The sequence below is a fragment of the Trichosurus vulpecula genome, chromosome 4, assembly GCF_011100635.1.
Source record: "Trichosurus vulpecula isolate mTriVul1 chromosome 4, mTriVul1.pri, whole genome shotgun sequence".
Taxonomy (NCBI): Eukaryota; Metazoa; Chordata; class Mammalia; order Diprotodontia; family Phalangeridae; genus Trichosurus; species Trichosurus vulpecula.
The window spans coordinates 188,741,768-188,769,616 of NC_050576.1; the positions used below are offsets into that span (position 1 = coordinate 188,741,768).

The 27,849-nt window shown below is 42.0% G+C and overlaps 1 protein-coding gene across 3 annotated transcripts in view; it reads left to right on the forward strand.

Annotated features, from left to right (window-relative positions):
- Nucleotides 1-17,462: 17,462 nt before the first annotated feature.
- The window catches only part of IGF2BP1 (insulin like growth factor 2 mRNA binding protein 1), a 58,127-nt gene continuing 47,740 nt past the window's right edge, over nt 17,463-27,849 (forward strand). For all 3 annotated transcript variants that reach the window (XM_036756719.1, XM_036756720.1, XM_036756721.1), the window contains exons 1-2: nt 17,463-17,637; nt 18,864-18,924. In XM_036756719.1, coding sequence (XP_036612614.1) covers nt 17,463-17,637; nt 18,864-18,924 — 236 coding nt within the window. The remainder of the gene's footprint in view (nt 17,638-18,863; nt 18,925-27,849) is intronic.

A 27,849-nucleotide genomic window follows, 5' to 3' on the forward strand; every position in this document is an offset into this window, starting at 1 on the left:
GAGAAAATAATACACTCCAATCTGCATTCAGACTCCATAGTTCTTTCTCTGGATGTGGATAGCATTTTCCATCATGAGTCTTTTGGGATTGTCTTGAATCATTGCATTGCTAAGAAGAGCTAAGTCTATCAAAGCTGGTCATCACACAATGTTACTGTTACTGTATACAAACAATGTTCTCCTGGTTCTGCTCACTTTACTCAGAATCAGTTCATGTAAGTCTTTCCAGGTTTTTCTGAAACCTGCCTGTCATTTCTTATGGAACCATAAAATTCCATTATCTTCATATATCACAACTTGTTTAGCCATTCCCCAATGGAAGGACATCCCCTCAATTTCTAATTCTTTGCCACCACAAAAAGACTTGCTATAAATATTTTTGTGCATGTGATCTTTTCCCATTTTTTATGCTCTCTTTGGGATACAGACCTAGTAGTGGTATTGCTGGATCAAAGGGTATGCACAGTTTGGGCATAGTTCCACAGAACTTCCCCATCCTTGACCTGAGAACTAGAAGTATGTATATGTTTCAATGGAAAGGTTAGGAGGTCAGGGAAGAATTAGAGGAAGAACGGGAAAAAAAAAAAACCCTGGGCCCTCAAGGAGTCTGCATTGCATTGGGGAAGATTCAGTCTTTTCCCTCAAGGATTCCCTAGTGAGTTGGGGATAGACACAGTTCCTACCTCTGGGGAGAACCCATTGTGTTGGGGAGACACAGTCCCTGACTTCAGTGAGCCCTAGAATATTAGTGAAGACAAAATCCTTGACCGCAGGGAGTTCATGATCTGATGGAGAAGGAAATCTAGTCCCTGCCCTTAGGGAGCCTCTAGCAAGTAGACATTGACACAGAGGGAAATGTCCAAAGACAGGCAGTGGAGGGGTAATGGAGGAGACATGTGCCTGGATGATCTATGAAAAAAAAAATGACCATTCTTTTTTTAAATTTTTAATTCATTAATTTTTAGTTTTCACCATTCACTTTTATAAGATTTTGAGTTCTAAATTCCCTCCCCTTCCTCTGCTCCATCCTCCCCCAGACAGTGTGTAATCCCATATAGACTATACATGTACAATCATACTAAACATTTTTCCACATTAGTCATATTGTAAAGAAGAATCAGAACCAAAAGGAAAAACCACAAGAAAGAAAGAAAAAAGAGAGAGAAAATAGTATGCTAGGATCCACAAACTCCATAGTTCTTTCACTGGATGTGGATAGATTTTCCATTTTTAGTCTTTTGGAATTGTCTTAGATCATTGCACTGCTGAGAAGAGCCAAGTCTATCAAAGTTGGTCAAAGGCTGACCATTCTTGAACAACAGCTCAGTTAGCTTCATGGTGTTTACCTGTGCCTGCCCCAAGCTCCCCTTCACCAAATCTCAGCTATTGTTACAAAAATCATTCCAATCCCTTGGCTGATCAGCACGAGTCAAACAACTCCAGTGATTGATGGGGGGCTGGGGGAGGGAAGCAGCCAATCTTGTGCTCTGGTCACTAATGAAGAAGAGCTGTGGTGACCCAAACTGTAGCTAGAGGATGCCCCCAATAGCAGATAGCTCCGGAGCCCTGCAGTGGCATTGGAATGCATTGTTTGATTGTGTGTTCAGCAGTTTGTCTATTTTCTGTTCGGCTCTGGCTGTGATTCAAGTCAGCTTGCATCCTGTGAGCCCTCCTCTGGCTGTACTGACAGCCAGGGCAGGTGGCTTAAGAGTGAATCTGGCAAGAGAGAAGAGAAGTCAGCTGTAGGCTTTGAAAACTCTTTTTGAATGATCTACTGAGTGGATAAGCTGCACGTGGGTAATAGAGAGTTGGCTGCATTTCCAGAAGGAGAACTAGTTGGCAGGAGGTATCTGGAGGCTGCACCTGTGAGTGTGCCCTGCTGTTTTGCCTCATTGCAATTACAGCTCACAGTTATAGGAGAAACAGAGGTTTATCTCTGATAACCAACTCTGTTGTCTCATGGTGATATGGAAGGGACCCTAGAGCTTGAAGATTCCATTAGTGGAGCAAAAGTTTTAATAGGTCCTTCTAAGCTGGCAATGCTTCAGATATGACCAACCACACCAGTCCTTTGGTTGGAAAACCACTGTAGCTAAGTATGAAGATGTTCATGTGAAGGTGTACCATGTGGGTGGTGGCAACTCTTAAAGACAATCTACTAAGAGTAGAATCTCAGATGAACCCACTTCCCTTCTCTTGCAGATCAGAATGTTGTATGTGCTGTTCACCATGGACATTGAACCAGTTAATGTTATTTAATGCTATTTGACAGGGCAGCTAGGTGGTGTGGAGGATACAGTTATAGTCCTAGAGTCAGGAAGACCAATCTTCAAATCTGGCCTCACACACTTATTAGATGCATGACCCTGGGCACAGGGTTAACTATGTTTGCCTCAATTTCCTCATTTGTCAAATGAGCTGAAGAAGGAAATGGTGGATCACTCCAATATCTCTGCCAAGAAAACCTGAAATAAAGTCATGGAGAGTCAGACGACTGAAAAATGACTGAAAATGCTGTTTATTACCAGGGAGACTTCATGGGGCAGGGAAGGATGGGAGCAAATGGGGAAATGGCAGAAAAACCAAAGGCATAGGTAAAAATGTTAAAAATAAAGATGGGGGAATGGAGTATTGTTATAGCTCAGGAGCAGGAAGGGACCTTGGGGGCTGTCCAGTCCAACTCCTTCCTTTTACAACTGAGGTTTAATCTGCATTGGGAGGGGCAGTTCCCAAAAGCGTTCTTGCTTCCCACCCATGCTTAAAAAAAAAAAAAAAAAAGACCTAGCCACAGGCTAAGTCCTAAATAATTATAGCTGACATTTCTGGAACACTTTGTTTTATAAAGCCATCCTGTCCTACCCCAGCCCAGCCCTGTGAGGTAAGACAAGCATTGTTATCTCCCTTTACAAACTCGGAGTTGAAGTGACTTGTCCATGGTCACACAGCTAATAAACAGCAATTCAAGGCAAAAAGCATACTGTATTCCAGACACTGTGCTAAGTGCTGGGGATACAAATAGAAGCAAAAACCTACTGTCTAGGAAGACAATACATAAAAGGAAACCAAAGAGCCAAAGAGTAAAGATGGTGGAAAAAACAGTTGAGTCAGAAGTCTGGAGAAGAATGGAGGAGTGAACATGGCTGGCCCTTTTTAAAATGGAGGTTCTGGAAAGGAATGACCAATCTGAGGAAGTGGCTGTAGGGGTGGAGGGATCTTCCAGAATAAGAAAGGTGCTGACATGCCATGGAGAAAGAAGTCCTAGGGAAGAATGAAGGAGTGAATGGCAGGTAGGATTCCAACTCTAGTTTTCTTAATCCAAGCCCAGTATTGACTAAACAATAATATCTTCTCACTGACAAAATTTCCCCACTTCTCATCTGGCTGCCTTGGTTTTCATGTAGAGACAAGTATAGTTCTAGCTGTGAAAGAAATTCTCTTGTAGAGGCATAATAGATAGGAAAATTTGAGTTCATATCCTGCCTCTGACACGTGCTAGCTGTGTGACCCCAGGCAAATCACTTAATCTCTTTCAATTCCAGTTTTTTTATCTATAAAATGGGTATAATAAAACCTGTAGTACTTGCCTTACAAGGTTGCTATTATGTTCCACAGGGAAAATGTATATAACGTGTTTAGCAAACCTTAAAGTATTATCTAAATAAAAGTGATTAAGAAAGATATTGCAGGCAGTATGCTATATTTGGAAAGTGTGTTCAGAGTCAGAGATTTGAGCTCACACTCTTGCTCTGGAATTTATGAACTGTGTGATACTACACAAATCAATTAAGCTTTCTGTGCCACAGTATCACCTGTAATAAAATGGGGATGATAATATATGTACCTTTCTCTCTGCTCCTTCTGGATCTTGTTCTTCTTTCTCCTGAAGTGTGTGTTCCCTCATGTTCTGTTCTTGATTCTCTCTCTCTCTCTCTCTCTCTCTCTCTCTCTGTCTCTCTCTCTCTCTCTGTCTCTCTCTCTGTCTCCTCTCTCTCTCTCTCTCCTGATCTCATTCCCTGCCTAACCCAACCCCATCCATGGGTTCAATAATCCCTTTTGTGCAGATGACTTCTAAATCCAGATCTCTGGTCCTAATTTCACCCCTCTAACTCCATATCTTTGTCTACTGAGCATCTCCATCTAAATGCCCTGCCAAACATCTCAAACTCCCAAAAGAAATGCACTCTTCCCTCTTAATTCACACTCCTTTCCCAACTATAGATTTCTCTTGAAGATAATCCCCCACCTCCATCCCCCATCCCCCATTGTCATAGAGGCTTGAAACCCTATATTGCTGTTGTTCAGTTGCATCCAACTCTTCATGACCCCATTTGGGGTTTTCTTGGCAAAGATAATTTCCATTTTCTTCTCCAGCTCATTTTTAAAGATGAGGAAACTGAGGCAAACAAGATTAAGTCACTTGCCCAGGGTCACACAGCTAGTAAGTGTCTGAGGCTGGATTTGAACCAGTCTTCCTGACTCCCAGTCTCAGGGCTCTATCTATTCGTTACACCACTTAGCTTCCCTATAGCCATTCTTAACTCATTCCTCTATCTCATGTCCCACATTCAACCAGTCACCAAATTTTGTTAATTCTATTTCTGCAATATTTCCTTTCTCTTTGGACTCAGAGGCTGTAGGTTCAAATCTCACCCCGATCCTTACTGCTGAGCTGATCTTGGGCAAACAACTGACTTCTCTAGGTCTCACTTTTCTTATCTATAAAATGTGGAGTTTGGACTAGGATTGCCTCCAAGACCTGTTCTGATGACTCCTGGATCCTCCTCATTCCCACAGTTACCAAGCTATTTCAGGCCCTCACTACCTCTGTCACCTTGTGATTCCTTCCTAGCTGCCGTCCCTGACATGTGTCTCCTTTCTCCAGTCTAACCCTCAGACTTCTGTGAAAATGATCTTCCTAAGACGAAGGGCTGACCAAGTCACTTCCCAGCTAAAATCCCAGAATGATTCCCTACTGCCTTTGGATACTCCCTTTCCTGGCATTTAAATCCCTGTGCTGCCTGGCTCCAACCTACCTTTCTAGCCACATTTCAAATTTCTTCCTTTCATGTACTCATGTTTCAGCAGAATGGGACTGTTGGCTCAGCCCCCTCCTGCATCTGTGTTTTTTTGTTTTGTTTTGGAGGCAAACAGGGTTAAGTGACTTGCCCAGGGTCACACAGCTAGTAATTTGTCTGAGGCAAACATAGTTAACCCTGTGCCCAGGGTCATTTCCATTTGAACTCAGGTCCTCCTGACTTCAGGGCTAGTGCTTTATTCACTTTGCCACCTAGCTGCCCACATGTTGGTGCGTTAAAATAGGCTATCCTCTAAGCCTGCATGCACTCTTTCTATATTAAAATCTTCCAAGTCTCTACTACTTCTTCCATGGAGCCTCTAGCAGAAAGGATTCTCTCCCTCCTCAAATATCTCTAGAACACTTTGTCTGACCCTCACATTTGCCCTTATCAAGTTCTTCCTTGTATCATACTTATTTGTCTTTCATAGCTCTGTAGCAACAATATGGCTAGCAACTGTGGAGGGGTATAAGACCCAACAAGACCAGCAACAAGAGCTGCCAGCATAGGTTCTTTTGATCTGCTTTAGTAAGGAAAGCAACATTAAGGGGTTAACAATCTTCTTTAATCCAACATTCACTTAGTTCAGGAGGAAAAGCCAGCAACCTGAACTTCAGAGCAAATACGAATTACAAACATACACAATATAAACAGACCAAATCATAATTTATAGTTACCAAAAAGCATCAACATCTGGATTCACAAGCTGGGAGGCTCTTAGAGCAGCTGCCCAGAGTCCCATGCCACTCTTCCAGTGGCTGAGAGCCCCAAGGGAGAATACCAACCTCTGGGTTTATACATTTTGTTCAGGGTCAAAGGTGAGTCACACATGCAATGTGTGACTCACTCATGTGACCTAAAAGTGTCACAAACATGAGTCTTAAACCCACGTGGTCTAGGCTTTCCCTTGAGGCAAGGAGGTCATCAAAGACTCCTGGTTTAATTAATGAAGCAAAGGCTGGACTCCCCAAGGGCACTTGATTAAATAAGTGCTAAGAGAGAAAACAGTAAAAAGGTCCCACCTTAATTAATATTACAGGCTCATCTCAGATGCCCCCTCAATTTCAATTCAATTCAACACGGATTTATCAAATGTGTTCAGTGTGCCAGGCACTGCTAGGCGCTAAGGAGAAAAAGACCAAACTAAAGGTGCCCCTACCCTCAAGAAATGTACATTCTAACTCTTTGCAACTCCTCACCGCTTTCTTCCCTTCCATTAGTGCTCTTTCCTCTGGTCTACCTAACTGATGCCAGCACTTAGCACAGTAGTTAATTAATAAATGCTTGCTGACATCACTGGACTAAATAGACCGATTTGTGTGACTGTTCTATCCTGCCATGGAAATATAAGCTGCTTGAGGACAAGGTTTATGGGGGGAGGGAGCTTTTTGTCCACAGTTCATAGCACTGTTCTCTACCCCTAGTGCCCACTTAATGTTTATTTAATTAAAGCAAATGACCTACCTCATGCAGTTTTTTCCCCCATAAGGGATACTGTAGAACATGGAGCTTTATATAAATATTACCAGTTCTTAGGCTAACAACCATTCAGTGTCCCAAACCCAGTGTTACCTGAACATCATGTCAGTAACACTTTATCACTTTCTGAGACCTCCAGTCTGGGAACGGACTATAGCTGCTGAGAGACAGCTCTTGCAAGGTGGATTCATTCTCTAGGTCAACTGTATCTATTGAGAGTCCACTTTATATATAATACTGTGGTCAGTGCTGTGGGGGATATCAAGATAGGGTCTTTTCCCTCACCAGTAGTCAATTCAACTCAACCAAAATTTGTTAAACACCTGGTCTTTGTCAAGCATTGTGGTAGGTACTAGATGTACCAAGACAATAAAATGTAGCAATGTTTACCATCAAGGAACTTATTTCTTGAATAAGGGACATGCTTCTGGAGACAGACAACATGTACACCTGTAAGCAGATAAGTAAATATGCAGTAATGAGAAAGAGGGTACTCAGAACTGAAGGGTGGTGAGTTGGAGAGCAATCAGGGAAGGTTTCAGGGAGGAGGTGGCACCTGAGGTGAGTCAGGAAGGTAGGCAAGGATTCTGACAGGTAGAGATGCAGAGACTTGGAGAATTTGGGGGAACTGTAAGCTCACTGAGAGTCAACAGTGTGAGACAGCAGGCAAGAGCAAAGTGGCAATGTTAGGCTGTTTTAGGAGAGGCAAAGCATCCTGAACTATGGAGCTGATAGTCCCATTGTGCCTTGTACAACAGACCACAGCTAGAGTATTTTGTTCATGCCTTGATAATGCACATTTTTAGAAGGACATTGGTGAACTGGAAGAGCATCCATAGGTGACCAACCTATGGAGAAGGGACTTGGGTTCTTAGTCATATGATAACTGCTTGGAGGAACTGGGAATATTTATTCTGGAGAAGCAAATAGTTGGTGGGTAGGACATGGCAGGCGTTTCCTAGTATTTGAGGAGTTTCCAAATGGAAGAGAGAATAGACTTGTTCTTCTTTCACAAAGAGGGTAGGACTTGGAACCATGAGTAGAATTTTCAGTGAACCAAATTTAAACTTGATAGAAGGAAAAACTTAACAATTACAGCTGTCCTATAGTGCAATGAATTGCTTCAGGAGGGCATCAGTTCCCTTTTATTAGAGATTTTCAAACTCTAAATGATCATCTGTTAGGAATGTTGTAGAGGATATTTTGAATTAGATACAAATTATACTAAGACAGCCTCTGAGAGCCCTTCTAACTCCGGTGTTCTATGTGTACTACAGGCAGGGGAATGGGCTGGCAAAATTAACAGTGGTGCCAGATAGAATGTCAATTTCAGGGAAATGGTCAATGGTCTATTTTTGCTGGAATGTAGAGTTCATGAAATTAGACGGGAGCCAGATTATGGTGAATCCTCCATAATTATGCCAGATTGAGGAATTTAATCATAAAGGCAATAAGGAGCCACTGAATTTTGAACAGGAGGATAATATGGTCAGACAAGCTTTAAGAAAATTACTCCCCAATGAGTTTAATGTCTAGAGGACAGATAAGATGTATACTCATGGAAAATTAAATCACCACAGAAGAATGATGCAAGATAGTGATTATTACTAGATGAATGATTGGGGTTTTGTTGGTTTTGGGGAACTTCTAGAATAGGCGACTCCCTGTACTGATGCAGAGTCCTAGCTTCTACGAAGTTATAATCTTAGATTGCTACCCAAGGTACTGAGGAGTTAAATAATTTGCCCAGGGTGGAGCAGCCAGTATATAATCGAGGCAGTACTTGAATCCAGATTTTCCTAACTTGTAGGTACTTTCTCTCTCCACTACACCCTGCTGCCTTTCTCATTGTTTTGTATATATTCCTTTTCACTGATCTGTGGGCATGTTGTATTTCCTCAAGTAGAATGTAAATTCCTAGAGAAAGAGCAGGGACTATATAGGTTTTTCTCTTTGCAACCCTACCACCTAGCATATGCACATAGCAGGACTTAAATATATGTTGAATTGAATCAAAATCAGCCTTATCTTCTGGAGTAATGTACAAATCTAAAAAAAGAAAGAAAGAAAGCACTTGCTTTCCACTTGAGCACTAGCCAAATGTGAGACAAGCACTTTCTAGGGAAAGATGATGTTGGCACTGACTCATTTTGGACTCAAAGACTAAGAAGTCATTTGGATGCAAAGAACAAAGTTTATTTTTGCTCATTTCCACTAGAATAGAAAGTTGAAGGTGGATCATATGTCACATCTCTCAGATGACTAGGTATTTGGTCAGGTACATAAGAATGAACACAGCTTGAATCAGATTTACACTCCATCTAGATCAGAGGTCTGTCTCTTAGACTGGCACTCTTGGTTATCATCATCTTCTTTTTCATCATCATCATCATCATCATCATCCATCATCTACCATATCAAAAAGTTAGGGATGATCTCCAATTATCTATCTGTTATTAAAAATGAATTCAAAGCTCTCTTACATCCAATAATTTGAGAACTGGAACCCTTCATTTTACAGAAGGGGAAATTGAGGCTGAGAGAGAGGAAGTGACTTGTCCAAGGTCACAATAGGGAGTTACTGGCAGATTTCCTGACACTAGTGGTCCCTGCCCACACCATGCTGCCGGGTCTCAAACCTATTTATATCATCAGCCTGTGCCATAAATTTAAATCTCATGTTGTGCACTTCCTTTTACTTCAAACTACCTCTTTTAAACTTGGAGGGTTGTTCCCTATACTTCAACAATTCAAATAAATTTTAAAAAGCACTTTAAGCCTTGCTATGTGCAAAGCACTATTAAACACTGGGGACACCAAGATTGAAAAAATAATATAGTTCCCCTGACTTGCAAGAGCTTGCATTCTGTTGGGGGAGGGGGAAGGAGAAAGGAGGGGAAAACAACATGTATGAGATAAGTACATACATATATAAATAAAGTAATATATAGCCATTTCAAGAGGGAGAGAGCATACCAAGGGTTCTCCATTATTTACTTACCTGTGTAAATGTTGTATATTCCTAGTAGAGAGTAAGCTCCTGGAGGGCAGGGACTGGCTTTCGTTTTGTCCTTGAGTGCTCAGTACCTATCCCAATGTCTTGCACATGGTGGGTGCTTAATAAATACATTCTTGTTAGATTTTATTGGATTATGTTCTGAGATTTGGTTATATAGTCAATATTTACTTTCTCCATTCTCTTCATAATTTAAAGCCAGTTTAAAAAATAGATTATTTCAGGGAAAAGTCAGCCTCACCAGTAGGTCAACACTGAGTAGGTAAAATTAGTAGATGGCTGGATTTTTCACTTCTCAACTAGCTGACTTGGCAGCATGTAGCTCTAATTTTAGTACATTTTCACACTGAAGAAGAATCATTACATGGAGAATAATTGGATAAAATGGAGAACCATTTAACCATTTTTCTTTTATTTATTTGTTTGTGAAAACAATTTTTTTAAAATCAGTGTTTTGTTTTTACATTGTCTAAATTTCTTTCTCTCCCTAGCCCTTTCCAAAGATCCACTATTTTTTAAAAATTGTAAAGTTAATTATCACCAAAAAATTTAAGCAAACAAATAAAATGTTAAATAAATTAAACCATAAACTCTCAATTATTTAATTTTTTAAAATATGTAAATGAACTTTAACCAAATATTAATAGTCAAATTTCATTTGCTTCTGCATCTCCCTCTTTTTTATTCTACATAATTATAGAATTCTTTTGCTGTGATTATTTTTATATTATCATCTCAGCTCTTTATAGTAGAATAGAAGGTCCTTAAGGGCAGGCAAAGACTGGTTTTCGTTTTGTCTGGGTATTCTCAGAGCCTAGCATAGTGTACTGCGCATGGTAGGTGCATAATAAATGCTCATTGGATTATGCATATTGTTTTTCTAGTTCTAAATTTTCACATTGCATCATTTCATGTCTTTCCATATTTTCTTGATGTTCTTCATAGTTGTCATTTCTTATGGAACCATAATTTTTGATTACACTGACATAATATACTTCAGCCATTTATTTCTAGGACATATGGTGTGATTCTCCACCAAGGACAGCCAGGGCAGGATATCATGGCAAACAGATTACCAGTGGCTATGAAGAATAACTATCCACCAGTCATAATGAAGCCTTAAATTGTGATATGTGGAGTGATAGTAGGAATTCCTCTTCTGCTTTGAATGAAGGACTAAAGAGATAACTTTTCCCACTTCCCCAGATAGATGACTTTGGAACAGTTCTCCCTGGAGTTAGAGGCATACAAGAAATGAACCTTTGGCTGTTTGCAGGGCAGTTGAATCACCTTGCATCCAGCCTCACAAAGTTGGTACATTTCTCTAATTTAGGATGTATACAGACTTTATTACATTGTTGTATACTGGTGTGTATTTCAATGATTGGGGGAGGGAGAGGAATTTTTAAAATAGGAGAGAAAGTGAAAACATGGAGGGGGGGGAGAATTTGAAAGAGAAACATGGAGAGAGAAAAGAAAGAAAACAGGGACAAAGAAGAGGAGGGATAAGAAAAGTAGAAAGTATTGAAGCAGGAAAGAAAAAAGTTAATTGAAAGGAGGTAAAGATGAAGAGAGAGGAGGAAAGAAATGGAGAGGGGGTGGGAGTAGGGAGGAAAATAGAGGAACAGAAAGAGAGGGGGAGGGGCAGAGAGGAAGAGGAAAGAGGGGAAAGGAGATAGGATTATGGACAATTCTCTTCAAACCATACCAGACAATTTGCAGTTCAAAAAGAAATGAAACATCATATTACTATAAACTTTATGGTCACATTTGAGAAATGAAAAAGGAGCACATGAAATGTTTATTTTTAATATCTATCAGGACAAATGTCAACCACATTTTGGGGGGTTATGTTTAAATTCTAAGAGTGTTTTTTTTTTAAATAGGTATTGAGCAAGAGGTTGTGGACAAAGAATAAGTATATAAAAGCTCCTTTTAGGTTGCTTACACACATGTAAACCAGTTTAAAAAATAGATTTGGATACAATCAAGTAGCCAGTTATTTCAAAAACATCTAATTAGTAACTCCAGTTGTTTGATTGAATTTAACTAGTTGTTTTCAAAATAACCAGTTGATTGGATCCAACTTTAAAACAACTGGTTTTTGTGTGAAGACAGACGTAACTATGTTTAAGTGACTTCCTGGGGGTAAAATGCCCTGAAAAACTGTTTACACCATTAAAAGAAAATCCAAAAAACCCCAACCACCATTTCCCTTCAGAGCCCTAAATATTTGGGGCTGCCCCTGAGAAAAAGTCCTCTAACTAGAAACAGACAGGGAACCAATCAGCCCACATCCTACAGTGAAATAAAGGCAAAAAGTAAACAAAAAAAATCATGTTTTCTCCTTTAAAAATTCTCTTGGTCTTAATAATTAATGGGGTCATGAGGAAAGATGGGACCAGCACTCCTTAATGGAAGAGGCTACTGATATTAGCTTATACTGGACCCAAATGACCCAAACACTTAGAGAGGGTGTAGATCCAAATGGCAGGATTTATTTATAACTGTTTTCTTCAGGAACAATGATTATATTTTCCCCCTAACTTTTTATACTTACTTTCTCCACAAAAAAATAGCAATTTTTTTGAGCCAGGTATTTAATTTAAAAATACACATACACATTCATTCCACCATATCATAATCTCCTTCCCCTATGACCAAGTTTCTTTCCCCATTTTGTATGGGGATCAAACAAGATTTGGTTATTGGTCCCAGTTTCCACCAAATGGGAAACAGAATTGTGATGTGAAATTTTCAAAAGGCAGGACTGATGATACAGCTTGAGGGACATTGTTTTGCAAAGGACTGAGGGGAAAAACAGTTCATTGATAAGTTGGGTTTGGATTCCTCTCTTGGAAAGTGTGTTAATCTAATGAATAACTCCCTTTCCCTCCTAAAACCTCCTTCCTTTTCCCACATCACTCCCTGTCCTCCCCCCTCCCCCCAGGAACATCTGTATAATATATCTCATTCTGAGCAAAAATGATTTTTGAACAATTATGCCACACATAGAACAACAAGCAACTATGTTATTAAAGGGCTCCCTCACTCCTTCCAAGTACTAAGTCTCTAGGATAAACATACATTTTTCTTTTGAGCCTTTATATACTAGAAATGGTTGAATTATAATTTGATGGGGGAAATATCCCTTCCCCTTCTCTCTGTTCTCTTATATTTTATAAGTTATTTTAATCATATAATTATCCTTATTTCTTTGACAGGAAGAAATGTAGTGCCCCTTTTAAAATGGTACTCATTTACATTTTTAAACTTTTATAGTATTTAAAAAAACCAACAAAACCAAAACATACATGCACATACACAAACCCACTAAGATTTCATGTTGTAAGAAGAAACAAAATACCCCAAAGCAGTTACAATGGGGAGGGGGGGGGGAGAAGGAAGAGAATAAATTAAAGCAGCTACATGCCAAAAAATTTGATTTTTTAAACTTCTTAACGTATTCTATAAAGAACAGAATATCATCCAAGAAACTATTGTTTTCAAATGACAAAAAAAGATTTCATCTTCTTGTAACTCCTCAACTTCTTCCCATACCTTTGAATTTTTGTGGTTTTTTTTTCAAAACATTTCTGAGTTTTGACAATAGGAAACAAATAGTAAGTGTTAGATTTAAAAATTCATTGTGTAATGGGAGTGGGAGTGGGGTAGAAACATTATTCAGATATAGGAAAGTTTTTTTTTCTAAAAACTTTAATATTCAGGCAATTTCCAGTATTTCTTAATTCAGAGGTACTTTTGAATTCTTTAACTAGACCAAATACTTGTTTGAAAAAGAAGGGAATTCTTTTGTCCAGGAGGTATATTTGCAAATCTTTCCAAACCTAAATCAAACTTTGTGTCAAGGACTCATCTGAGGAGGCTGAAAAAAGCTGTCTTCTAAAGGAAGTTATGATATCTTTGGAAACAAATAGAGTTGGACTTCTAATTTTTTTTTCTTTGAATGTGAGTATTAGAGAATTAAATATAAAGATAGCAAATGCTGGAACTTTTTCTGTCCTCTGGCTTGGTATTCTAGCCTTACCAAGAAATGCCACTCTTCCACATGTTGACTTTACTGACCCCAGCTGATACAAGGACTGGGAAATGAAGTCCTGAACAGAAACATTATGGTAAAAACAAAACAAAACAACTTTCTGCCTGGAATATCCAGATCACTGAGGCAAAAGTGATTTGACAGACTGAAGGATCTGCATCTCACTGCAGCTGCCCAGTTCTTTTCTGCAGTATGGATACTATCTTGGGGGAGGGGAGACACACAACCATCAGGAGGAAATTGCTAGAATTCAGTGAAGCTGGTGATTAGAAAATAGATGGTGAATTTTGTCAGACAAATGTTGGCAACAACCATTTAAAAAACTCAAACAGATTTATAATCACAAATTTCGACCTATTTATTTTCCAACTGCAGAAGCTGGTTTAGCAAACTTAAATTGGATTAAAGTGGCTAGTAATTGTTTTGAAAACATTCAATTTAAACTAAATTCAAATTCTCCCCCCAAACCTGTTCGTGCCTGGAGAAGCAAGCTGAGTTAGGTTTAAGAAATGGTGGACAGGGAGGGAAGCATTTCCTAATCAGGAGGCTTGCGTGTGTGTGTGTTGTGGGGTGGGGGTGGTAGAATTGGGCTTTCTTATTTGAGGATAAGGGATCTACTGTGGAATTTTCCTCTATGGGGGAAAAAAAAACTAAGGAGGCAATAATAACGGTGCCCCATATGTATAAAGTACTTTCAGGTTTACAATGGGAGAAAAAAGTCTATCATTCAATTTTCTGCCTGAGCAGAACAAGGAGAAAAATAAGTGAGAAATAGAGACTCCCTTCTTTGGGATCATGTCCCTAGCCTTTCTTTTATTCTCCCAATTTAGAAAGGATTTGGGTAGAACAGGGCTGCTCTATCATCCATTCTGTCCAGCAAGAGAGAGGAAAAGACTAGGAAACAGTCCTAAAGATGCTAGTTGTTTTTCAGTGTCTGCCTTTTGTTTATTTAAATAGAGACCATCCCTAGTAACCAAGAAATATTCCTGGGAAACAGATGATTACCCCCCCCCCCCACACCTAGATTGTTGGCCAAAAGAATCAGTCATTTCTCCTTTCTAATTTTCTCAAAATTTTCCATTTGTTCTACAATGGACATTAATCAGTTTCAAGTTTTGTTTTCTTTTTGAGTTTGCTGGGCTGGGCTGGCTGATTCGATCTTTTTAGTGAGTGGGGAGGGGTGGTGAAAAAGTTATCTAGGGTGGGGGGTGGCTCAAATGCCTAACAGCCCTTTGGACTGAAAGCCTTTTCCCCCTCCCCCCAAATTCTCTCTGAATTGAAAAGTTGTACGAATTTTAACTGCAGCTGTCCCAAACCGATGAACATGAGTCTTGCTAGGGCAAAAACCACGGATCTTATTTTATTCTTTTTTTTTTTTTTTGTAGGTTGGGAAGGGGAGAGGTGAAGCCCACTCTTTCCTTGTGATCTTAATGAGCTCCAAAGGAAGAAAAGTGGTGGGGTATGTCAGAGAAGATTGCTTCGAAATGCTGACTTTCTGGGCGGTATAAATCTAATTGGTAGGACTGAGGTGAAGGTTGTGGGGGACAGCCCACTGGCCCTGGAGGTTGGCTCTAGAAAGAAAAATACATTAAATCAGATGTCTTATTGATAGAGCCAACACGTGTTGGGGTGCTGCCCCGATGGAGGATCAGACAACGGGGAAATAGGGGACAGTGACCCCCTTCATCTACCGGCTCTCCAGACACTTGTGCCCCCCTCTACCTATTCTCCCGCTTCCTGTTCTCAAGGCCCACGGGGCCCTATCCTACACACACCCTAGCTTGGGGAACAGAAGGCTTAGGGACTCCTCGCCTCTTCCCCTCCTAACTCCCCGGCCCAGAGGGCTCTGGAGCTGCTCCTTCGCCCTTCCCCCTGCCGGTATCCCGGCCTCGGAGAGCAACCGGGAACTCCTTTGGTTTCCAACTTCGGAGAGGGTCCCGCTCTTTAACAAGGATTCCTCCTCTCCCGTTCCCGGCAGATTCCGAAAGGCGCGGAGCATACGATTCACCTCTTCCCCCACCGCGGGAGAGGAGGTGCGGACCTCCCACGTGCCGCCCCTTCCCCACTCCGCCTCTCGGGTCGGAGGAAGCGGGACTAATCGGTTGGAGAGAAGAGTTGGGGGTGGGGAAGGACCCAGGCGGATCCGCTCCCCTCACCCACACCCTTAGCGAAATCGGAGGGGGGAGGGGAGGCCCCCGTCGCCCCTCCCCAAAACCCCCGCCCCTCGCTTCCCCAAGCACTGAGCGGAAACTCTCCCTCCCTTCCCCACCCACCCAGGCTGGTTGGGGCCCTAGGATCTCCCGCTTCCTCACCCACTTTCCTGCCCCCTTGACCCAGCCCCACACCCCAAGCTGAGTAGGGGACCCAGGAAGCAGAAATCCATGTTTGGAGAGCTCTCCTCCTGGAGAGCGCTGTGGCTCCGGGAGGGGCCAGGATAGGATAAGTCCACTTGTCTCACCTCCCAGCCCCCCATCAGGTACGAAGGAAAAGGGGGTGTAAAATCCTATTACCCGAGTCACCAGTCGCCGCCTAACCTCGTCCTCTCCGGTTCTGTTCTTTTCACCCGCGGTAATCTACCTAGCTCGTCCATTCTGCCCTTTAAGTGGATGCACCGAGCCTATTCTCATTTCCCCTCGGGGGTTCCTGGAAAGAACTTGTCAGCGGGATCCCCAATTCTGTCCTCCCTCCCCGCAGTATCCCTCGAATTCCTCCATGGTTTCCTTCTGATCCCCGCAGCACTTCGTAGTGGCCCCAGCGTGGCCCGCTTCCTCGCCCTGGGGCAACCCAGCAAGCGCCGGCCACCTTCCTGGGATTCAGGGGGAGCGGCCGGGATCGGCGAGAGAGGCGGAGAACCTAGCTTGAGGGTCTTGGGGAAAATGCTTTTTTCCCCTCCCAGAACGGCCCCGGAGCCCCCTTCCAGTGGACCCCGGAGTCCGTGGCTTCCCTTTGTCTCTTGCCGTGCTCGCCCTCCTTTCCCCTTACCCCCCATTGGGAGCTGCAAACACAAGCAGGCGGTGGGTGTAAAAGAAAAAAGGCAAAAAAATAAACAACCAAGTAAAATCCTAACGAAACCTACAGAAAACAAACGAATTAAAAACAACCCAGCACCCGATCCCAAGAGATCGAGGGGATCCCCTCCTTTCCGCAAGCTCCGATCATCACGGGTGGGTGACTGAGGGCGGGGCCCTCTCTGAGGGGCCCAAGTTCCTGCCTCCTCGGGGAACGGGCGCGGAGATCCACCGAAGCCTGGCTCCCGCCCCCACCCCCCTCTAGTCTGGCCCCGGGGGCGCGCCGAGCCCCCAGACTGGGGAGGTGGGTGGGCTAGGCCGAGTGGAGGAGGGGGCCGACGGCGTCGAGGCCTCCCCCTCCCGGGTGGGTGGGGGCTTTCACCACGTGGCTTCGCCCTTTTTTTTTCTGCTCCATTTTTTTCCCCAAGTAGATTTTATTTAGAGGCGGCGCCAGGGCGGCCGGGGAGAAACGTGACACAGGAGCTCGGCTCACTGGGGTTTCGGCCCGAAAGGGAAGCCGCTGCTGCCGCAGCAGCTACCGCTACCAGCGCCTCCCTTTTAGCCGCCGGGCCCCTACTCCCAACCCCCCCACCCCAAAGAGTCACCCCCACCCCCTGCCCCGCTTCTTCCCCTCCCCTTTCCTCTCCCTCCGGCCTCCCTCCCCGCCCTCTCCCCCGCCCCTCTTCGGCTCCGGACAACTTTAGGGGTGGGGTGGAAAGAAAGTTTAGCGCTCTTCCCCCCCACCTCTCGGCCTAGGATTGTCGCCTTCTCCCTGTTGGCTTGGCGATCCGGGGGACTCCCTCCAGCCCCCCAAGACCGCCACCATGAATAAACTCTACATCGGCAATTTGAACGAGAGCGTCACCCCAGCAGACTTGGAGAAAGTGTTTGCGGAGCATAAGATCTCCTATAGCGGCCAGTTCTTGGTCAAATCCGGCTACGCCTTCGTGGACTGCCCCGACGAACACTGGGCGATGAAAGCCATCGAAACTTTTTCCGGTAAGAAAGGACACCCCCGAGCTCCTCGCAGTTCTCCCCTCGCCAGGCCCACCCAGATACCTGCTGTTCTTCGTCCACTCTGCCCACCTCCCTTACTCGGCCCAGTCAGTCTCAGTCTTCTAGGTTACAGCTAGGGCCCTGATTTGAGTCTACGGCCACCCTTTCGACGTCTACTCCTGGGGGAAAATCGGGGCCCCCCTTTCAGTCCTAAGGTTTCCCATAAAGGCAACAGTCACTCTGGAGGCGCTGGCATAGCATCTCCTTGCCCCACCCCCTACTCCACTCCCCGACGGGACGGGCACCCCCTCATTTGAAAGAAGGGGTACCCTCCTTTTTCAGAGGTTCAGGGAACCCATTAACTAGCCGTGGTTTCGCCGCCAATCCTTCCCTCTCCCTGGGTAGGATGATTCCTCTGTTTCAACATTCCCTGCCCCCACCCCCTCCATTCCTAGGCCCTTCGAGGCAGGGAGGGCTTGGCTTCCCGCTTACCCCCACGCCAACTCCCCTCACCCCATTTTCCTTGATGAGCTTAGGCCTTTGGCCGGACGTGGGGTGAGACGGGGTGGGAGGGCGTCCTGGCCCCCTGGGGTAGGGGCTTTGGCCATTTTGATTCTGAAGTGGGGCGTGTGATGGAGCTAGGAAGCAGCGCCGTAGTCGCCATGCTGCTTTTGGAGACAAGAAACTAGGGAAAGGGAAGGCGGCGAGGCTGCTAGAGGCCCTGGGCTCCTCCAGCCCTCGAAGCCTTTCTTGGATGATTGCCTGCCCCCCTCCAACAGAACAGTGCAAAGACTCCCACCCACTATCGGCCCCCCAAGCCCTGTGCCCAACAGAATAATAAAGTTTGCTCCCCCCTCCACCTTCCTAACCAACCCCGGCTTTGCAGAGAAATGGGGGAAGGAGAGCAAATTCTCCTCGATCTATTTCTTAATCGTCTGTGGTGAGGGGTGAGGCTGATGCACCCCATTATCGTAGTCAAGCTCCGAGTAAGGGGACTTAGAGCACCCTACAGCTATGTTTTAATACCATTAAAAAAAACAAAAACAAACCAAAACTTAGACACCACTATTTTCCAAATGTTCCATTTTCTTTTTCCACCTCACGGAGGAATCTGCTTAGTGAATCCTTCAGTCCCTTGGTTATACCCCCTTCTTCTTGTCTCCCGAACCCCCACCTCACCGTTCAGGCCTCAACTAATAAGACTCTTTTCTGTTTTCTTATTTTTTCAGGGAAAGTGGAACTGCAGGGGAAAAGACTGGAGATTGAACACTCTGTCCCCAAAAAACAAAGGTAGGGAAAATCCTTACGCTTGGGGAAATCTTTGGGGTGAGGGGCCTTTTTACACACACACACACACACACACACACACACACGAACACGGTAGGTGGAAGGACATTCTTTGCTTACTCCTGTTAGGTGCTGGCGATGAGATGTTGCCACCTTGTTTGGAGGTGTTTTATAATTTGTTTTGGAAAAAGGATAAGTTGGGGGCATGGGTGGGATGCAGGAAGTGATTTGGAAAATAGAAGGGAATCAAAAGAGCGAAATGAAGAAAGCCTGAGGAGTTTGCTTAGGGAGTGGGGCCCACACTTCAAGGAGAGCTAAGGTCTTTAAGTTTGCAAGAGTTCTTGATTTCTAGGTACTATGAACATACAACTTTCTACAGGGCTTCTCTCCTCCTACCCCTCTACATTGACCATACCACTTGGGTTTTATTTTTCTTTTTTGTCAAAGGAGGTTACCCTCCTGGTTTAGAAGGAAGTTGGATGAGACCTCCCCTATTCCTTCACCCAAAGAATGCCTCTTAATATGGTTGTCTCTTATCCTTCAGTAGTCTAAGGCCAGTTTACACAGGCCCTGATCTCTCTAGTCTCTTCCTCACATTCCCACCCCTCTGGATTTTTGAAAGAATATGCTACCGCTTTACTATCCTTTTGGAACCCCCAACCCCCATCAGTCTATTGTTGCAAGGGGACCATCTGGGGTGAGAGCTTTGTGCTCAGGCTGCGAGCAAGGGCTCTTGGAGGGCCAAGAACTGCCTGGATGAATGGAGAGGAGGGAGTAGTGTGTTCTTTAACCCTCCTTCCTTTGCCCTAAGTGAAGAAGGAATAACTCCCCACACACTCCCCCAAATCCTGTTCATGTTGGATTCGGAATCTCCCTGCACTTGAACTGTGGCTGGGAAAGGATAAAGGCAAAGTCCTTTTCTTTCTCTCTCAAAATGGACTTCCCTTCTCCCCCCACCCCCACCTTATTCTAGATGATGGAGGGAACTTACCCTCCTTCCCCTGGCTGGCTGAATTGCCTGATTAATGTGTGTCTCCCCCCCCCCACCCCCCCATTTGCAAGATTTCTGTTGTGTGGTTCTTGGCTTTTTCTGGGTGGGAAGGTAGGGGTGAGTGGCTCTGCACTTTCTGGGTTAAGAGGAGCTAAAAGGTTTAGTGTTTTTGGGCCAAAAATCTGCTGGGTGATTTCACTTCAGCTATTTAAGTAACATCGTAGCCAGGGCTGATCAATGTGTCTTGTTACATGTTTATAAAGTCTGTGATTTAATCTCTATTGGCTTCAATACTCTGGTATCGGGAAAGACAATTAGAGTTAAGTGAAAAGAGGCAATGAAATTGGGAGGTTAAAAATCCTGTATTTAAAAGTCTTTGAGATTGGAGAGGGGAAAAAAAAGACACAATACACACGGAGAAACCTCAGTAGATTATGGAGAGACTCTGTAATCTGAGATTTGAGTTGAAGCTGGAAGCTTGAAACATTTGATAAGTGAAATTTTTGAAAAAAGGAGATGGAATCCCCCACACCCATTTCTCCTTCCTTTTTCCCTTCTGGAGATGCAAAGGAATACCAAGATATAAGGAAATAAATTAAATACATTTAGATTTTTATTCCCCTGTAGGGGTATGCATTTGTTTTTCCCCAAGCCATCCGTTTTCTTCCAAGTAACCTCTAACACCTTCTCTTGCTTCTTCTAAAATGTGTAGTGAAATCTTTTGAGTGGGGGAGGTTGTGGGGTCTTGCTGGAGAGGACTGGGGTAACAATTATTCCTTTCCTTCAGAACTGATCAGAATACCTCTTTTGTATACTTCCCCCTCTCCATGTAATTTCAAGCTCAAATCATGAGGTTTCTTCTTTTTTCTTGGGGGGGGGGCACAATTTATTTTATTTTTTCAAAAGGACATTTTTCCTATTGAGAAAAGTGAGATGTTTTTGTTACCATTTTGCTATTAAAAAACCATGTGGTTAAGATGTACATTCTCAGTTTGTATTTGAAAAATATTTTTTCACTTATTGGACTTTAAAGTAATTTGAATTTATAGAACAAGGGCTAGTTAATTAACTGTAGCATGTTCTAGATAACACATACAACCATGTGTGTGTACAGATATCTCTGTGTTCCTTTGAAAAAGAAACTTGCAATGAGAATGAGAGACAACGAGTAGCTAAAGCCATTCTTACTACATTCCTTGCTGATACACTGGGTTCTGAATCAGCTTCCATTTTTTATTTTTATGGTTGAATTAAAAACCCTCCAAACTTTTTATGACTTTCCTCCCCATTTACTGAGGGCAAAACCAGAAAACAACAAAGATTTGTGTCACTGCCTCAGTTTTGTCTGAGTAAAGCTATTTCTGAAGTGCAATTTTGGTCTTTAAATTTATATCCATTTGATAACTCTAATATCTACCTGTTTAAAATGGGGGATTTGAGCACTATACTTCAAAATAAAAATAGTAATTGATTTGCATTTATCTTCTTGAGTCTAAAGAAATTTGAATCGGATGGATTTAAATTTTTATTTTTCTATATTTTGGTTTCCTCCTCAGCTCCTCTTTTCATAATTAACGTTAGAAGTATATTTAGCAGAATTGATTGTGTTGTTATGGTGGTCACTGTCAAATAGTAGAATAAAATTAGGGGAAAACACTTGAGAAAAATTAAGTTTTTTCAAGGAGTTGGGGAAAGAGTTGTAATTTGAAGGACTTGAAAAAGTTGAAATGGTTAAATTAAGAATATTTGACTTCTTGGGAAAGTTGCTATTTAAAGAAATGATTGGCTTTTTAAAAAAAATTGAACAATCATTATCTTTAAAAAGAATCTTCTGGAGAAATGTGACTTAAAAGAGGTCATCTACTGATAACAATGTATTGTGGGAAAAATGAAAAAGAATATATATGATGTTTTTGTGGGTGTGTGCAGCTTAAAAAGTTGAGGAATTATTTACTCAGGTTAATTGTTGGTTATTACTTCTCAAAGTAAAACTAAAATTAGTTTAGCTAACGATTTTTTGAGAATCCTGGCTAAAAGTTTAAAAATCTTTATTTGTCATTCATAGTAAGTATGAGTCCTTTAAAAATAAATTGTTTTTAACCTGAGGAAAATATTCTACAACTGAATATTTGACTGGTTAGATTTTTTTTTTCTCTTTTAAAAGTCTCACTTGGTGTCTTAGATTTGACTAAAGTAGCTTTGTGTTGGGAGGAGGGAGGGAGGGAGAGAGAGAGAAAGAGAGAGAGAGAGAGAGAGAGAGAGAGAGAGAAAATGTGTGTAAAGTTTATTTTTGAAAGATTTGTGGAAGGACCTAAAAGAAACAATTAGGTTAGGAAAAGGTTTGAAAACAGGCTCAAGAGTGTTCACCTTCTAAAATGAGTCTGTCTTTAATGATTAAGACTTCTCATTAAGGGTGAAAATGAATGAATGAAAAACAACAAAAACAAGCCAGAGGGATGAAAAAGACAAAAAAGTGGGGGAAGGAGCTTTTAAGGCAAATTTTATTCTAGTGATTACTTTTGAGAATTAGTATGCTAACTGGGGAGAATTAACAATTCCTCTTGATGAAGATACAAGTTTCATCTGGTGATTAAAAAAAAACTTTAAAAAGTCTAACAAGACAGTTTTAGTTTAAAAAAAAAATTAAGACCAGATTTCATTATGCTGGGGGTGGGGGGTGCGGTGGGGAGAGGTGGTATGATGAGTTGAATCTCATAGAAAATTATAATTGTTTTCTGCCATGGCTGGAAATATAGTTGGAAAGTCAGACTTCAATTTTTTCTTATTTTAATTTCCACTTAGACATTTGCAATGGTGTTTTGAATTAATCAGCTAATCATCTTGGCCTCTGAAATTCTTACCTGTGATGTATAGAGTATAGCTCTGCTTTTCAGTATTAGCTCTTCCGAGGGTATACTATTTTTTTTTGTTGTCATTTTGTTTTTAGGACTACTCACTGAAAGAATTAGGGCTTGCTAGCCTTTCTTAATAATTCTCTCTGGTACAAAGTAGAAAAAATGAAATGTTACTCTGTTAGTTTCCTGGAAGGAGAACTTTGGTCAAAGAAGATAAATTGTAATTCTTATCTTCTGATACATTTAAAAAGCAATTAACTATCCCGAGCCTAAAGTTTTAAAGACATTGTAGCTTATAGAACAAGATTTCTTCGAATGGGTGTTTTAAAGTTGAAGTGTAGGGAATGTCAGCAAAACTTTAAAGTCCTTACTTTTTTCAAATTTCCTCCAATGTGTACTAATAGGATTTATTTGGGATGGTGTTTTGGGAAGGAGGTTTTAAGTTTATTTCTACTGTTTTCAATGTAAGTCAACCAGTTAAAAAGGGGAGCATTTGAAAGAGATTTCAACATTGATATTGCCACTTTTTTTTTAAAGCCTTTCAAGTGTGTTAGTTGATTAAAAATGAGAGAAAAATTTTTTTGAAAGAATTTTGGTGGAAAAAAGATATATTCTACCATTTTGGGGGGGGCAGAAGGGAAGGTAGGTGAAAAAATGTATAATTTTTTTTTTAAAGAAAGCCTTCCAAATGTTTGATTTTTCTCCCCTATCCCCTTTAAAAAGGTTTTAAAATATGGCTAATGTCTTCCAGAGAGTGTGGCTAAAATTTTTGGGGGTTGGGAGAGAACAGGGAAGGAAAAAAAAGCAGCAGGGGAGACTGTTGAAAAATCAGACAAGTCAGTCCAGTGCTGGAAATTCCAGACGAAGGGAAAAAAAACTCAGAGATGGGGGTGGGGTCAATTTCCCGCTCCCCTCTTGGAGGAGTGGCAGAGAGCTCCTAGCCTCTGGTAAGGGAGAGGGGGCAGAGAGACACCTTAGGCTTAGAATATTAGTGATAGAGTCTGAAAAGAGAAGTTTATTTCTGTCTTTCAAGGTCTTTTTTCTTTCTTTCCAAAGTTTGCTGTGGTAGCTGAGAGAGCTTCCTGGAGAGCTAGCTAACTGCTTGCCCTGCAGCCACTAACCCTTCCCCTTTTCCCCTCCACCCCCACCTCGAGCCTTCAACCTTGAAAGCTTTCTGGTTGCGTGTTCAAACTATTCATTGGTTACTAAGCTTCTCTAAACCCTCAAAAGGCAAAACTCTCATTCCTGGGAGGATGCCATAGGAATATATGCTGGGGCGCTAAGGGTGTCTTTGCTGCTCCAAGCCAAATCCACTTTTTTCCCACCCATGTTTCTTTAATATGTGGAGTGGAGATCTTGGCATTAGTTTCCTATTGGACTACTGTGGAACCTCTTTAGCCTCTATGTTCCACAATATTGCTAAAAATGCCTATGTGTGATAGTGGCCATGGCTAAGTTTGGCAAGGGAAAAGGAAAAATGGAAGGGGGAAGAAAGAGGAGAGGGAAGAGGGAGAGAGGAAGTGTTGAGGGTAAAGGGAGGACTAGAAGAGGAAGGAGAAGATAGGAAATGGGAAGAGAGAGAATTAAGAGGTATGTGGGGTGGGGAAGGGTAGAGTGAAATTCATACTTCATTGTTACTGGGGGTATTCTTTTTGTCGATTGAAGCCTTTCTAGAACTTTTCATCTTGTGCTATTCTTGTCCATGTCTTCCCATAAATCTTTTAGAAAGGATCCATACCACATGCTTCTGAAGCCTTGCTCTGATTCTTCAAATCTTTCTCTCTCTCCTTCTCTCTCCTTTCCCTCACCCCCTTCTCTCTCATTTTCTTACATGACTAATCCACCTTCTTCTCTGGTCCTATACGTACTCTCTTGAGGCAAAGTGGCCTGTGGAGCTTGATCTTGGAGCCCAGAAGCCCCAGATTCAAGCCTTGCCCTTATCTATACTAGCTCTGGGACTGTGAGAAAGTCATTGAACCTTTCCGTCTAGGTCTAGACAATTCTCTTAAAGATTCTAGGTTATCAAGGTATTGTTGATCAGCAATGGCAAAAGGACTTTCTGCACCGAGAGTTTCTACATGAATGAAATCATAAGTTGGGGCCAGAAAAAAAAATCCTCTTATGTTGTGTCTCCAGAGTGACTCATCATGGCATGGATTGAATTGTAAGAGTTTTGAGGAAAGATCCAATGGCAGGCTGCTTTCTGAATACTAGTTTAGCTATGTGGAGATCATTTGGGGGGAGGGGGCAGTGACTAACCTTTGAAGCAGAAAAACAAAAAAATTATATAGGGACCAGCTCTTTCCAGCTCATCCTATCACACCACCACTGGAACACCTTAATATGACCCATATATGGAGCCATTAATAGTTAACAGGGTCAGTTTATGAATGGTCTTGAGTCCTCTGCAAACAGAGAGGCCCTGCCCTTTATGTCCCAAAGGACGATTTAAGCAAACAAAAATAAGTGAGCTCTGGGTTCTGCCTGCACACCGTATTTTTGATGCAAAAGGTGGATCTGAAGAGGTGTGTGTTAGAATTAGTCACTCATGTCCTGGAGCCAGAGGCAGGTCTTTGACCTTTCAGGGGTTCTGCCATTACCGTGGTTTTTTTGTGTGGTAGCCACGGGATCCTTTGTGGTCTCCAGCTCAGCTTCCTTCCCTTACTCTTCTTCCTTTAAGTTCTAAAGAAATGTTTGGCACTTGTTAATTTTTAAAAAGATACAACAAACTTGAGGCACCCCAAGTTCCTGTTACTCTAGATAGAGAGGGGATTGGTTTAGTTAATCTCTCTTTTTATTGATAAGAGGTTAGGAATAGGGGTCAGATCCCATTTGAACAAGCACCACCCCAAGGATAAATCTGTAACAAAAAGGCTTCCAAGTCTCAGCTCAGTGGTCTCTCATTTTAAACAAACTTCAATGGATACCATTTCAGAACAATGGAAGCATTTTCACCAGTCCCTTGGAGTTTCATTCATTCATTGGACAAGAGTTACATTAAACACCTGCTATGTGCAAGGGACTGTTAGACACTTGCCTGGGTTAGCAGTGTAATAGTAGAAAGAACCCTGGCCTTGGAGTTCATGACCTGGTTTTGAATCCTGGCTCTGATGATTTTTAACTGTTGTATGACCATGAGGAAATCACTTACCTGCTCCAATCCTATGGTTTCCTCTAAGCCCAACAGAGAAAATATCTATACCACTCATTTCACAGGGTTGTTGTGAGAAGAGTCTTTTGTACTATATACATGTTAACTATCACTGCTATAAGATTCTAGGACAGCTTTTTAAAAATATCAGAGGGCATCCTGGCCATCCTACAGTAAAGGGAGGAGATATAGGGACGAAATATTCTAGTTCAGAATACAAGATATCAAGAGTTCCCTGTGGCTTACTAACCCCACAGATTCATGAGCTCCACCAAAACCAAGTTCCTGAGGCAACAAAAATCCTTTGGGAATAGTTCTGATGTTATATGTCATTTTGTGTCTTCTAACATTGCCTCTTTTGAATTTTTAAAAAATACTTCCTCTTTTGAAATAAGGGCCTTTGTTTATTCTACCCTGATATCAGAATCACTATTGCCAAAGATGTTGCCTACTAGGCTTTCACCTGAAGGGGTGCTAAGAGGGTTGGGTTCTTCTTCATTTAAAACTTTTGAAAATTTGTGCAGTTTAGTTGTAAATCATAAATGTGTATCAGGACTTTTTGAAAATGGAATTGAAATGATTCTATTAAAACAGGATTTAGTAGAATGTAAGATCCTTGTTCTTGTCTTGGAATTCCTAGGGCCTAGCAGAGTATCCAGTGAATAGTAGGTACTTAATGCTTACTGAATGAATGAATGTCTTGGCAAAAGAACAAGATTATTAGGCAAAAACCAATTCATCTATATAGCAATGTCAAAATACAGCTGAGTCAGGTACCCCCTCATGTTTGTTGTAGTCCCAACACTTAGCAGAGAGTAGGCATTTAATACAGTTTGTTGAATTGATTGCCTGGAAATGAAACAGCCTAGTCATTGACAGAAATTTTGACTAGCCTGGATGTATTCAGAATCCTGCAGCCTGATGGACTTCAGTTGGAAATCTGGTAGGACCCTTTAGGAGCCCCTGGGTGTTTGAAGGCTTACCTTAGGAAGGCCCCCTTAAGGTGGCAGTATGGAGGGAGAGGGAATTATCTCAAAGTCTGGAAAATGTGGCTTGGGAAAGTTTTCAATAGGAAGAGAAAAATTGAGGTAGGAGATGAATATATCTCCTTGAGTTTTTCCCAGTCTTCTTGATTTTTGGAGGATTTCTGACCTGACCTTTTCTCTGTTTTACACCTCTTTGGACAGGAAATTTAAAGAGGAATTGATACATTTCCAGGTTGTTTTATTCAAAATTTCAGTGAAACTTCTGGATGTTTTGTTAAAATGGCCCTAAACATTTGGGTCTGAATGAGTTTGTTTTTTTTTTTTTTTCTGAAAGGAACTTTTGGCAATATGTAAAAACAATGACAGGTATGTGTTTTTTTTTCTAAGTCCTATTTTTTAAGGAAGAATTTAGATCAGAATCAAGGCACCCAAGTGATAATCAACCCAGCCTGGAAGACCCTCATGTTGCTTTTCATTCTTGTACTTAGAGGTTCTTTTTTTTTTTTGGTGGGGTTTTGAATGTGTAAGCTCTTTGAGGACAGGGGCTTTTTTTTTTTTTTTTGCTCTGTTCTTCAGGATCTAACCTAGGGTCCTAATGTTTTTTGAACAGATCTTCAAGTGGGGAGCTTCAAATATGTCACTTGAAATGATTTCAGTGACCCAAGGAGGAATAATCACAAATGAAAATACAAAACCAATCCTTTTTTTGTGCTAATTTCCAACTTCCATTCAAGATAAGTACTTTGATGTCTCCTGCTGGAGGGAAGGTGACCCAGGTTGCTGTTGGAAGGCTATGCTTCTGGAACACAAGCCCTGGCAGGTCTTATCAGTAGAAGAGGCTTCCAGTACTGGCAGGTGACAGATTGCAAGTCTTTCATTGGGACAGCCAGCATCAGCCTAGCTTAGTGTCTAGAGGCTCATTACCAGACAGCTGGCTGCTACATT